General features: G+C 36.6%; 1 protein-coding gene across 1 annotated transcript in view; it reads left to right on the top strand.

Annotated features, from left to right (window-relative positions):
- Positions 1-868: 868 nt before the first annotated feature.
- LOC103974726 (uncharacterized) overlaps positions 869-13,140 on the top strand; it is a 23,788-nt gene continuing 11,516 nt past the window's right edge. The window contains 12 exon segments of the mRNA XM_065137096.1: positions 869-1,537; positions 1,620-1,755; positions 6,725-6,815; positions 6,948-7,025; positions 7,276-7,566; positions 7,646-7,843; positions 8,078-8,566; positions 9,102-9,263; positions 9,331-9,660; positions 9,754-9,836; positions 11,023-11,127; positions 12,695-12,926. Coding sequence (XP_064993168.1) covers positions 1,730-1,755; positions 6,725-6,815; positions 6,948-7,025; positions 7,276-7,566; positions 7,646-7,843; positions 8,078-8,566; positions 9,102-9,263; positions 9,331-9,660; positions 9,754-9,836; positions 11,023-11,127; positions 12,695-12,926 — 2,085 coding nt within the window. The 5' untranslated portion in view covers positions 869-1,537; positions 1,620-1,729.

The raw sequence follows: 13,140 nt of genomic DNA, 5'->3' as shown, positions 1-13,140 counted from the left end.
ACTAAACTATTTCTTAAACATTAGTTCAAAATATCAAGTTTATAGAGACATTAAAGAGCTTATTTATCCTATTTCACTCTGATCATATGGTTTAATTCTTTTCGGTTCTGAATACCGTGTCTAAATGCTGGTATGTCTTTTTCATATTCAATTACCAAAGATCACTATTTTGAATGTTTATGCTGGCTTTTACTTTGAACTATAACTTTTGTCGTAAAATCATGTTTGCATTTCCTGTAGTTTGACTAGTATCATTTTCAATTTAGGCTTTTCATGGTTGCTAATTTTTGGCATCTAGAATTGATAGTAGTAATTAAATTTAGTTAATGAGATTAACTACAATAACATATATGTGTTAAGTATTTGTATTTCAAATTTAGAAGGGCTCATACAAAAAAACCATCAACATTGCAAAAATCTGCATGCAATTTCCCAGATAAATAGAAACACAATTTAAACTTTTTAAATAAAATTAAGAAATCAAAAATTTACATCTACAAAAAGGGAATTATAGTTTGGGATTTTTTGTTCAATGAGTGTTTGAGAGGGATCAGAGGATCACACTGGATCAGAGGATCAAAAACACTCCCCAAGCATGAACTCACCACAAATCCTTTTAATACTTACAGTAGAAAAAGTTACTTGTACAAACAAATGATTTGCATAACTAAAATGATGAATTTCTCGTATCTCATTTATATATATTGTTGTTCATGTTACCACCAATTCTTTTTCTTTCTCCTCTAACTATCAAAATGAATGGCAAATTAACACTGTTTAGGATGTTGGTTTCATGTTAATTAGTTCTCACATTAGTTCTGTGCTTGTAGTTAATCTGTGTTTGTTCTGTTCTTCCCCTTTAATTAACTTCTGATTTCTATTATGATATAGTTTTTGTATAATACATTCTTTTTGTAAATTAATTTTTCTTATACTCCTCAAATTTGTCTGAAGAAATGATTTTGCGTTGTTTTAGTTGCCTCTTAACCTGCAATGGCTTTATTCACTCCATCAGGTTCTGTAATGCAGAAGGATTTGCTGACTTCAAGTGATCGCTCAACGAGATGCCATCAAGCATCTATCTTTTCTCATTCAACCAGCAGTGTTGTGAACTTGCTCTTTCTCGGAGCACATCCTGTCACCACCAATCTACTATGCAAACCATCATCTTTGACAAGACAGCACGAATGAGGCCATTTTTAGATTTACCCATGAGTGGCAGCCAGTGCTGTTTATTTGATTCCTAGAAGTTTTCAGCTTCATGTGGCAACAAGTTCTAGCTTGATGATGTCAGTGAATCTCAATAGTTTGTTCCAGATATTTTGATTGGAATATTTGAAATAGCAATTGAGATGAATAAGATTGAGAAGAATTCACCGAGAAGCAATATGCTGGAGGGGTATCTTATGGTAACTCTGTTTGAGCCATCAACATCAACCAGGCTTTCCTTTGAGAGAGCTATAAAAACGTTAGGAGAAGTTTTGATTACAGAAGAAGCACGTGAATTTTCTTCAGCCACGAGGAGAAACTCTTGAAGGTATGATCTTAATTATGTATAATTTTGTGGTGTCCAGAATTGTATAAGGAAGACTTAACGAGTGGAAAGCATGATTTTGCAGATATAACTATAGTTGAAGGTTACACAGATATAATTGTTTTGAAACACTTCAAAGGTTGAGCTGCTAGATGGCAGCTTTTACTGCCAGTATTCTTTTTTATAAAAGCTGGGATGATCAAGGACAGCATCCAACACAGGTAAAAGGAATAGTATCTCATTGTTATCTTGTTCAGGAAGGATGATAAAAACAGAAGAAAACAACTGGAGGTTTTTTATGCTGCATTTGCTCTCTGATGATTCAGATGTATGCATGATATGTAGACAGCCAGGTTTTCTATGTAGGGAAGTTTGCTTCACCATTAGAACTACATGTGAAAAAATGCTTGAAACCTCAATGAATTATGATGACATAATTGTTCTTACTTGTCATATTAGGAAGTAAATTACTTCATCAGAAAACATTCCGTAAGGTTGCTGTGAATTCTTTGAGGTCACCATAGGGAAATAGAAGTCAACCAGTTCATGATGCTAGTTGTAATAGAAAAATCAGATATTGGTATGAATTGCTAGCCTCAGTGTATAAGTTCTATCAAGAGATATTTCACAAGCTGATAAGCACCACAATAATGCATTAATTTTCTTGGCATGTACATTGTGAACAAAGCTCTGGTTTTCTAGACGTGGCTTCGAGGAGTGCATTGTGGAAAATGAGGTGTTAGATGTGCTTCCTAAGCATCGTGCTTTCATGCAAATCCTCACCCAAGACCTGATGAGGTATATGAACATGTTTGAAACCATTTCTGGAACAAAAGATCCATCGTCTCAGCAACCAACACTTAATTTTCACAAAGATAATGGTATCATAAAAACTATAATCCTACTCAATTTAAGAATGTGTTAGGCTAGTCCATGGATAGAGCATGGGGGCTTTTGTACATGACTATATAGAGATTAAGATATTATGGGTCACAAACCATTTTTTTAAAAATATATAGTTATCTACTACCCATTATCACCCCTCTCTGGATCTCTTTCTTTCCTTTTTGTCGTTCTAAATTCTAGATAATCAAATCGCATCTGTTTAACAGGTGCATATAGTTTTATGGTGCTCAGTCCTTTGTAAGGGAAGGATGAATATATATTTTAAGTACTGCTAGCTACTTAGCTTTGTTGGGCACCAAAAATACCAATTTGACGTATGGTTTATTCTGTGTTGTCAGATGATTCAGCAAGCATGCATCAGATGCTGTGTAAAGACTTATTCAATGCATCCAATAGGCATTGATTTTGTAAAACATGCCTGTTTGTCTCTATCCTTTCATACAACTGATTCAAGATAATGTCCCAATGTATGTTGATTTTGAGCACCAAATAAATCCACCTTTCATATTCTTGGTTTTGCTCTAGCATTTTCAGGGGACTATTTTTACTGGTATGACCTACTGAGCAATGTAAAACACTGAAATATGCTTCACAAGCATCACATGGTTCGGAATCTTAAAGAGAGATTTTCATATCAACGGGTCTGATTTGCAGCATCACTTGGAAGCTTATGATGCTGTTGGCATCCTTCATCCATTTGTTGGTGGTTCATTGGTAGCCTAAACAATAGGAAAATTTTTTTTTCTAGGATAAAATTTGTGTTTTGCCATTTTCTTTTCCATATTTGCTGAATTAGCTCAAACCTTGGTTACCAAAATTGAACTGGACCGGTTGGCTGAACCAGAGAAAAGGGAATTGGTCCCTTGACTGACCCGGTTCTATATTTGGATCGTCTATGGCTTTATGCATGACAATTGAGTTGAACTGGTTGACCAAGCTGGGGTTATGGTGACCTGTGAGTAATGGCAGAGTCAAACTGAACAGGTCCAATTTTATCTTTGATAAAAAATAATTGAAATGCCCTTAGTTCCAGATTCCTTTTTATTGTTTGTCAAGGGCATGATAAGAATGAAAAAGTAATAAGTTAAATTGAGACAGCTTCCTTGTTAATCCATGTTCTCCACATTATGTGTCTTAATTTCATGCCACACGGACCTCTGTCCTGGCTCATGATTTAGAGGAGATGAAGGAGAAGAGGAGAGGAATAGAGGAGAAGGAATAAGAAGAGGTGGAAGAGGATTATTATCAAATACACAATGCTCTTGGTGATACGAGGGCTGGAGAGGGCAATATATGTATATTTGTTATATGCGATCAAAGATATTATTTTTGTGGCTTGTCCTCTTAAGATGAGGAAAAATTTAAAGAAAGAGAAGTAGATAAAAATAGAAAAGAATGAGAGGATAATAAAGAAATAAAGGTAGATAAAAGTGATGATAAATTGATAATAAAGAAAAGAGAAAAAAGGAGAAAATATTACCCACTACTTCAACTAGTTATTCAGTGATTCTAGGCTTGGTTAGGTTGATGACCGGTTCAATTTTGATAACTATGGCTCGTATTGATGTTAGTTTTATGCAAGGTTTTTAACTTCGTACCGTATCTGCATACTGAGCAGTACACCAGGTGTACTGAGCGGTACGCCTAAAATAGGTATAAAACTCTCCGAAAATACCTAAAAACTAAAAAAAAAGTTAGAATAGGGTTTTTAAGTTAGAAATAAATATACATATACATTTAGTATAGTTTTAGTAAATCTAATGTAAACTAGGTAAGAATAATGCTACATATCTTTTTCGGGCTTTGAGGAGTGGCCTTGTGCAAGATTCACAATTTCGGTTCGTTCCGGATCGTCCTTCTACTAGTATTGAATTATCTAAAGAAAAAATATTTGAATTGTTAGATTATTTGTATATAACTTAAACTTTAAGATTCAAATAAATTAAGTAATAACATATATATATATATATATATATATATATATATATATATATATATATATATACACACACACCTGATTCTATCAACAAAACGAATGACGGGCCTCCATGGGTGGTGGATCGAGGTCCACGATCCTATGTATTTGTATATCAATATAATATGTTTGTTGGGCCTAATCCTGAAATTGATCCCACGACTTAGTATATTGATACACCGTATGCCATTGATGGTCGTATGTTGATCGTCGTGACTCACGTGTTCGAGGTGACACCTAAGGCATGAATTGGTGAATATTAGAACTTTTAATTTCACTACTGATCTATTGCTCCGTTTCATATTGTTGCTCGGAGAAGTATGACTAACTATCATCGTACTACTGTTGGTCGTAAGATTCTTCATAATACGACGATTATGAATACGATGAGCTTTGTTCTGTGTCTACGTCATTATAGGAAAGGGTTTAAATACCCTTTAGGATGCCTCCAACGGTCAAATTGATCGTTTGAAAAATCAATATAAATCGGTAATGGTCGGTTTTGACTGTTATCACCCGGTACAGGTCGGTAATGGTCGAAATCAATCAATATCGCTCGGTATAGTTCGGTAACGATCAAACTTTCGATCGTTATCGCCCGGTACAACCTAGTATCGCCCGATACAGGGCCAAAAATCTGGTACCGCCCGGTAGTGGACGGTCCGCATGTTGATAGGATGGCGGACCGGTATGTAAGTACGGTCCGAAATTAAAAAACTTGGTCTTATGTCACCTGGGCTTGGTACTAGCATTGACTTTCGTTGAATTGAACAATTTAGATGACAAGTTTGTATCTGCTGTAGCTTGGAGGTATGCCTAGGCATCACTAGAATTTAGGATCTGGATCCAAGGGATTGTATGCCTGAAATCATTGAATCAAATTGGTTAGAATCAGCCTAAAATCAACTAGATTGAATTGGTCTTGATGTGGTGCTTGTATTAGTTAAAACCATGGATTGTTGTACCACCTAAAATGGTACGAAATGGGCAATACATATTGGTCTGGACGTGGACCGGTACATGGATTGCCCTTGTTTTGGGTGGTCCGGTCCAACTGAGTATAAAAAAGAACTAAAACAACAATTATGGCTAGCTTTCTTCTCGGGGGCATGTGGAATCGATGTCGTTGCAACCACCGCTATCATTCGACGTCATCGCCGTTATCGTTTACCGTCATCGATCTCTGCAGGACACCCTCCTCTTCTCCTCCCTCCTCCATCGCCTCCTCTTCTTCCTTACTCTTTGTCGTCTTCCTCCACCATCTCCTCTTCTTCCTTCCTCCTTTTTCTTTCTCCTTCACTATGCCTTCCTTTTCTCCTTCTTTGTCTTCGAAACATTGGAACGTTACGGTGTACCATGTGTTGATATATTGGTACTGATTAGTATGTGTTGGTCTGACCAGCAACTGGTATGAGTCTAGAACACGGTAAGGCAGTCCTTGTTAAAACCAACCAAAATTTGGTGGTTCTTTGTCTTGGTACTAAAACTGACTTCAATAGCATTAAACAAGAATGCATTTTAAATACTGGACCTATATGGGTCCATGGCCAGATCAGTGTGGGTATGATTGGCCGCAACTGAGGGATGGGCCTACAATGTGGCTGCCAGCTTCCAAGTCACACGTCTGCAACACATCAGAAAACCCTAGGCACAGGATCTTTTTTTTAATATAAACTGGACTGTTTCACACCCGAACCACTAAATAATGGCTGGTATGAACTGGTCCAGGCAGTTTTGCTGCTTTTGTATTCCTTGGCTTTTTTAGATGATAAAATTGTGTTTGCTCTTGCACAGAGGCATGCCTAAGGATCTCTAAAAATTTAAGATTCGGATATGATGGATTGGTTGCTTCAAATCATCAAATCAAATTGGTAGAATCAGACTCGGATCAAGTAGGTTCAACTTTGCATAATGTGGTGCTTGTATCAGTTGAGACCAGCCAAAATTTGTCAATTCTTTGGCTTTCATGGTTTTCTGACTTCTCAAGTGGTTTTAATATGATCATGAATGGTATTCCCTTATTTAGATTGGCAGTCCGTATTGGAACCTGCCTATCCTTCTGTCTATGAACATGCTGGGAACCCCTTGGGGACATTGTATATCTTCGTATGACAATGTGCTGCCATGTCAGTTGTGTGAATTTTCACTTGCTTATGTATAAGCATATATTGATGATGCCAACTGAGACTGTATGTCCCAGCTGGCAAAGAAATCCATGGATTATTGGTTTTGTTCTTGTTTTGATATATTCTTTTGTTGGATATTCTGCTTGAGGCTTTTGCAATTAACTTTATGTTTGTGAATTTCAGATACCTACATAGGTGGGATTTAGATCCTGCAATTGATGTTCTCACTATGTGCATCTGCCACTTGCCTTCTTATGAACCTTTGCGGAGTGAGGTAAATACAGTTGTCTGTCAAAAGCTTCAGATTTCTTTGTACAAAATATTGACATTTTGGCATCAATATAATTTTTTGCAAAATTATTTTGATCATGCATCCAAATATAATATCTGTTCGGGGTCTTGGTAGGTCTTGCTTATGAGGAAAGCTCTTCAGAGATACCGTCACATTTTAAATGCTGATGAGCATTACAGCACTTGGCAAGAGGTATGACTTCATTTTACTTCCATCTCTTCCATCCAGATTTTGAATATATCATGCATTCTTATTGATAACAAGATGGTAAGGCTATAGATCACAATTTAAAGTTGATACCAAATGGTTTAAGTAGATACACTATGTGGTAAACTGGTAACGTATTGATCCTAAAAATTGTTGAAACCAGTATTGGACTGAGATTAAATCTTTGGTTCATAGCATATTATGTTGAAAATTTTGTCTCTATTATCTTTTTCAGGTAGAAGATGATTGTAAGAAAGATCCTGAAGGTTTAGCACTAAGATTAGCTGGTAAAGGGGCTGTTTTTGCTGCTTTAGAAGTTGCCGAAAGTGCATCTTTATCTGTCGAGTTGCGTAGAGAACTGCAAGGCCGACAACTTGTTAAATTACTCACAACAGACCCACTTAGTGGTGGAGGCCCAGCTGAGGCTTCAAGGTTTCTTTCTTCATTGCGTGACTCAGATGATGCCCTACCCGTTGCTGTTGGAGCTATGCAGCTTTTACCTGACTTGCGCTCTAAGCAGCTTCTTGTATAACGCCTTGCAAATAACTTTTCCCTAGATATTATTTTATTTATTTTTCTGATTCAAACAGCTTGAACTCATTCAGGTGCACTTTTTCTTAAAATGGAGAGTTGGAAACCTTTCAGACACTGAAGTTGCCCAACTTAACTTGTGGGCACTGGGTCTTCGTGTTTTAGCTTTACTGCCATCGCCATCCCAGCAACGATGTTCGGCTTTGCATGAACATCCTCATTTGATTCTTGAAGTTACATTGATGATGAAGCATCTACAATCAGCATCATTGGTATATTGTTACTCACTATAGCTTTTATCCACAATATTGTTAACAATTGTAAGTTCTGAACTAAGAATCTTTGCAATGTTAATGAATTGCATTTTGACTAAGAATCTTTGCAACATTAATGAGTTTCATTAGACATGAACGGTAACATATGACTAACATCATGAAATTTTGGCAGTATTTCTTGTACTCTCAAGTGCAACCGGAGAATTGCTTACTGATGATGTTTATTTGCAGATATTGAAAGACTTTCCATCCTTGAGAGATGACAATCTAATACTTGCATATGCTGCTAAAGCGATTACTGTGAATGTTGGTGCTGCTCATAGGGAGACCAGGATCTCCGTTTCAGGGTCTAGATCAAAGCAAAAAACTAGATCTGGCACACCATCCATGTCAAATTTTGCAAGCAGTATTGGTAACTGGCAAAGAGAGGCTCGCCGGGCTTTTTCGTGGACGAATCGTGATAATGCGCCCAAGATTCCTCCAAAGGATGTTCATCGAAAGAGAAAGAGTTCAGGATTTATGCATTCTGATAGAGTTGCTTGGGAAGCAATGTCAGGTATCCAGGAGGAGTGTGCCACAGCATTCTCTGCTGATGGACAAGAGAGGATTCCATTTGTCTGCATTGCTGAAGAATGGGTTCTCACTGGTGACCCAATTAAGGATAATGTTGTTCGTGCTTCTCATAGATATGAAACTTCTCCTGATATTACACTTTTCAAGGTACGATCTGCAAAGTGTTGCTTCTGAATGCAGCATGGTTCTTCAGCTTACTTTTATCATGAAACGGGAACATTTAGTTCGAAATAGTCAATTTAGAATTGCTTCATGTTGTTGTGTGATTCATTGGAAATTTGGTTGTTCAGAACCAATTCTCCATATAAATTTGCTTGTGTTGAATCATGAAGTACAGTTAAAAATTGAGTTGCATGATTTATTGGAAATATGATTGGTAAAATTTAAAAACCAATTCTACATATAAATTTTGTAGTTGAATCATAAAGTACAGTTAAAAAATGAGTTGATATTGTCTTATGAAACATCTCAGAATGATCAATTTAGGAATGCTCGACTGTTGCATCTATGTGGCCATTTCAAAATAAATGATTGATCAGAAATGGCTTCTTGGATTATATTGTTAGACTTTAGTAGTTTATCTATTTTCCTTGCCTGGCCAACTATACAAAACCAAAGGGTATTTGCTGGTGTAGATGTTCTGTTTGATGTTCTCTAAGATGTTTAATTTAATGATTTTCAGGCATTGCTTTCTTTGTGCTCTGATGAGTTGGCCTCTGCCAGAGGTGCTCTGCAATTATGTATTTCTCAGATGAAGAATGTGTTATGCTCCCAACATCTGCCTCTGAATGCTTCTATGGAAACTATGAGCAAAGCATATCATGCAACAGAAACTTATGTGCAGGTATATGACTTCTGTGAGAAGCAAGTTGTTTATTTGCCATTTTTAATAACTGAGGTACCTATTTTAGGCGCTAGGCTATGAAAAAAGTCTGTTGAGAAAACTGTCTGGATCAAGTGAATTTTCAAGCAACTACGATAAAACTCGGGAGACAGATGATGCATCTACAGACACTGCAAGCTCAAGTAGCGGAAGTCAGTATCCTGATGAGCTGTCTGAACTTCTCGGACAAGCAGACATCTGGCTAGGACGTGCAGAGCTTCTTCAGAGTCTTCTTGGATCAGGAATAATTGCTTCTCTTGATGATATTGCTGATAAGGAATCTTCAGCACGTCTGCGTGACAGATTGATCGTCGATGAGCAGTACAGCATGGCTGTATATACATGTAAAAAGTGCAAGGTCGTCATTTAATTTAATGGAGAAATATCCATCGTAGTTCTTTTCTTAGTTTCAACCTTTTGGAATTGATTCTTGACAAACTTTGGTTGTTAGATCGATGCTTTTCCGGTATGGAATGCTTGGGGCCATGCCTTGATTCGGATGGAACACTATGCTCAAGCACGTGTTAAGTTCAAGTAAGTAGGATATTTGGTTTCTTGTCAGAACTCAATTAAAGAATCTAGTAGTTCTTATGTTTGACAAAGACAATTTTTTACTAAATGAATTGGAGTTTTAGTTGAGACCAAGGTTTGACGGACCGAAGCATACTGCTTGGTACAGGTGGTACCTGTCCGATAGAGGACTGGTATGGGTGGTACATTGGTACACCCCAGTGTATCATGTGTCAGTATGCTCGGTACAGCTCGATACATACCGTACCGATAGTTGGTCGGTACATCAGTATAGATCGGTAATGTGTACCATGGTTGAGACATGTAAGTTGGTTAGTGTATCGTTGCACAAGTGATAGGTTTCATGTTCGAGTCCATGTGTGAGCGTCATGTATGTCATTTAATGTAATGAGAATATTTTTTAATTAAAAAAAATAAAATTGGAGCTTTTAGTTGGTTAAAGAAGTCAACTTTGTATAGGTATGCTACATAGATTGTCATGTGTGGTCAAGCTACCTTTCTTGCTGTGTGGTATTGTGCTGGTAGCATATTGGTACAGTGCACACCCTATGCTTATGGTCACGACTGGATTGGTTGGTGCTACAATTTTAGCATTGCAATTGGACATGCCAATCAGAGGCCAGCAACCCTCTTGGTGTGGCAAAAATTTATGTTCCTATATGACATTGAAAAATAGCTTGTACTTTACTTTTGGCTGGGGAATATTAATTTTTATTTCATATTGATGAAATTGTTTATACAGAGTTATGCTTTGAAGGTGTAATAAGAAAATATAAGTGATAATGATCATGAGTTGGTCGTGTCATTAAAAAGAAGCCTCAAAATTGAACTTGGTGGCTAATGAAGTGAAATCATTTCAAGTGTTGACAAGTTTTGCAGTCTATGCCAGAAAAGCGTCACTAATATAGGTTGAGAATAAAAAGTTCAAGTATATTTTTGTCCTTCGGGTGTCAGTAGAATGGCAATGGATGTTTGTATATGTTGGTATTTGGTTGGTTTAAGATATCTTATCTTACATCAAGTTTATCAAAATTTATGGATGACGAACTTGTATAATCACTTCTGTTGTGCCAAAGCTTCTCTAGATAGGACATGACAGTCGAGCAATATATGCCTGTCACCGAAGTACGTATGCTTGCTGTTTCTCCTGGATTATGTTCTTGTGTAACGTATATGTGATTGTATCCAGGCAAGCTCTTCAACTGCATAAAGGTGATCCTGCAGCTGTGATCCTCGACATCATTAATACTGTGGAAGGAGGTCCTCCAGTGGATGTTCCCTCCATAAGATCAATGTAAGTGCATTATATGTATGCCTTTTCTCATTCGGTTCTTGTTGTGAGAACGAAGGTTCATTGCTTTTGAGTGTCTCAAGTAAATCAAGTTCCTCATTAACATGCAAACTTAGGATACTATAAAATGGTGATTATTGACTGAAAAAAGAATGGTGATTATTGATGAACTATTGTGACATGATCTTTCTTCCTTCAGACGGAGGACAATACAAAAAATTTATCCAAAATATTGAAAAACTTCTATGTTGTATATCCTTTTTATTTGTATTTATGATAATTACCACTGGACTTGTTGAATATTTTTTCTAGATCATTTTGACTATGACCATAGTTTTGTTTATGTCAATTGCCCTTGTATAACAAGCTGGTCTAAAAGGATTTGTTTACTGCAACACCGATTAAAGGATAATCTTGTTTTAATCTTTTGCATTATCCATGAGCATTTGTTAGTCTCATTTTATATTGCTTTTCCAGTCTTTCTAATGGGAACTGGGAAGTATCATAAACTTTGAAATGGTTTACTACGTGCACTACTATGAGATTTGGGCTGCCATAGTTTGTGAATTTTGCAACAGCAATAAACAACAAGCAATGATGTTCCGGCTATTTGGGTAAACTATTTAGACCTTTTGTTGCCATTGAGATATATAAAAAAGCAATGTCCTTAGTTAATCAAAAGCATTTAAATCTTTATTTATGGTTTTTAGTAAAGTTTTCTTAGTCAACCTCCTTTTTTCCATTCGCATCGGTTCAAAACAATGTGAGAACTCATGCCAACACTGCACCATGTCTGGATGCAGATGTGATGGGCCACTTCCCTATGACCTCCTAACCCCATCCTTTGAGGCACTTGGGTGGTGAGGGTGCCCCGCAACACTTCATTGTGCTACAGTGATATGCATAGTTCTATACTTCCTGTCAATGGTCTGATGCAACCCTCCACCTTTTTCATTTGAGCCTAGAACCACAAGCAAATGGACAAACCTAGTGACTTTCTTGGCAGTATAATGGGACTGAAATTTTGTGGGATTGTAGGAGCAGCTCTAGAAGAAACTTTAGAAGGCATGATCAAATGAATCTAGCATGAACTGTTGTTGGAACAGGAAGGAAGATGGTCCATTACATTTGGAGTTTAGATCATCTGCTTTAGTAAATGTTACAGTATAGACCCAGGTTTTGAATACCAGGCTACATACAGACTGGTATTTCCTGGTTTGACCAAGTACAGTTTTGAAACTTATACCTTGATACGGGAGCAATACATTCATTTTCAATTTTTTGTATTTTATTCCTGTAATATCCAGTATCCTGGTAACGTACCAAGCTGATAAATAATCAAATCTGCATTGATCAATGTTAAAACCTTGGTACAAACAGAACAAACCCTTGGAATGTTAATACTCACTCTACATATACTATTTACATCTGGGTATTTTCTGCATTATTAATCTCGGATCTCTGTGTCAAAATCTTTTTATACCAATGAACCAGTTGTGTATTACAGGAATATGTTCATTTTTCATTGTTGTTGTTCACAAAAAAGTTGATAGCAAGGCTAATATTGCAGGTATGAACACTTGGCTAAAAGTGCACCGACAATCTTGGATGATTCTCTTTCTGCTGATGCATACCTTAATGTTCTGTATATGCCATCGACTTTTCCACGTTCTGAAAGGTCCAGAAGATCTCAAGAATCTTCAAATGGTCCATCTTTATATCCTATTGCTGATTTTGAAGATAGTCCTCGCATTTAACTTGACAACATCAGATATGTTGAATGCATTCACTATTTACAAGAAGTAAGTACCATTTGCATAGCTTAATGCAGCAAGAACTATTAATTGTAGCTGTCACTAAGCATAATTCTGCATTATTTTTATTGGGAAAATGAAACCTATCATTTAAGTTTCAAGATACACCAAATTTTATTAGGTATACACTATGCACGAATAATTTCTCATTTGATATAGAACTTGTTTGTTTGATTCTGTTACGTGCTTAATTCATGGTAGA

This window comes from Musa acuminata, chromosome BXJ3-1, assembly GCF_036884655.1.
Source record: "Musa acuminata AAA Group cultivar baxijiao chromosome BXJ3-1, Cavendish_Baxijiao_AAA, whole genome shotgun sequence".
In the NCBI taxonomy this organism is placed as follows: Eukaryota; Viridiplantae; Streptophyta; class Magnoliopsida; order Zingiberales; family Musaceae; genus Musa; species Musa acuminata.
The sequence above is the reverse complement of the archived record's forward strand: the minus strand, read 5'-3'. Positions and strand labels throughout refer to the sequence as shown.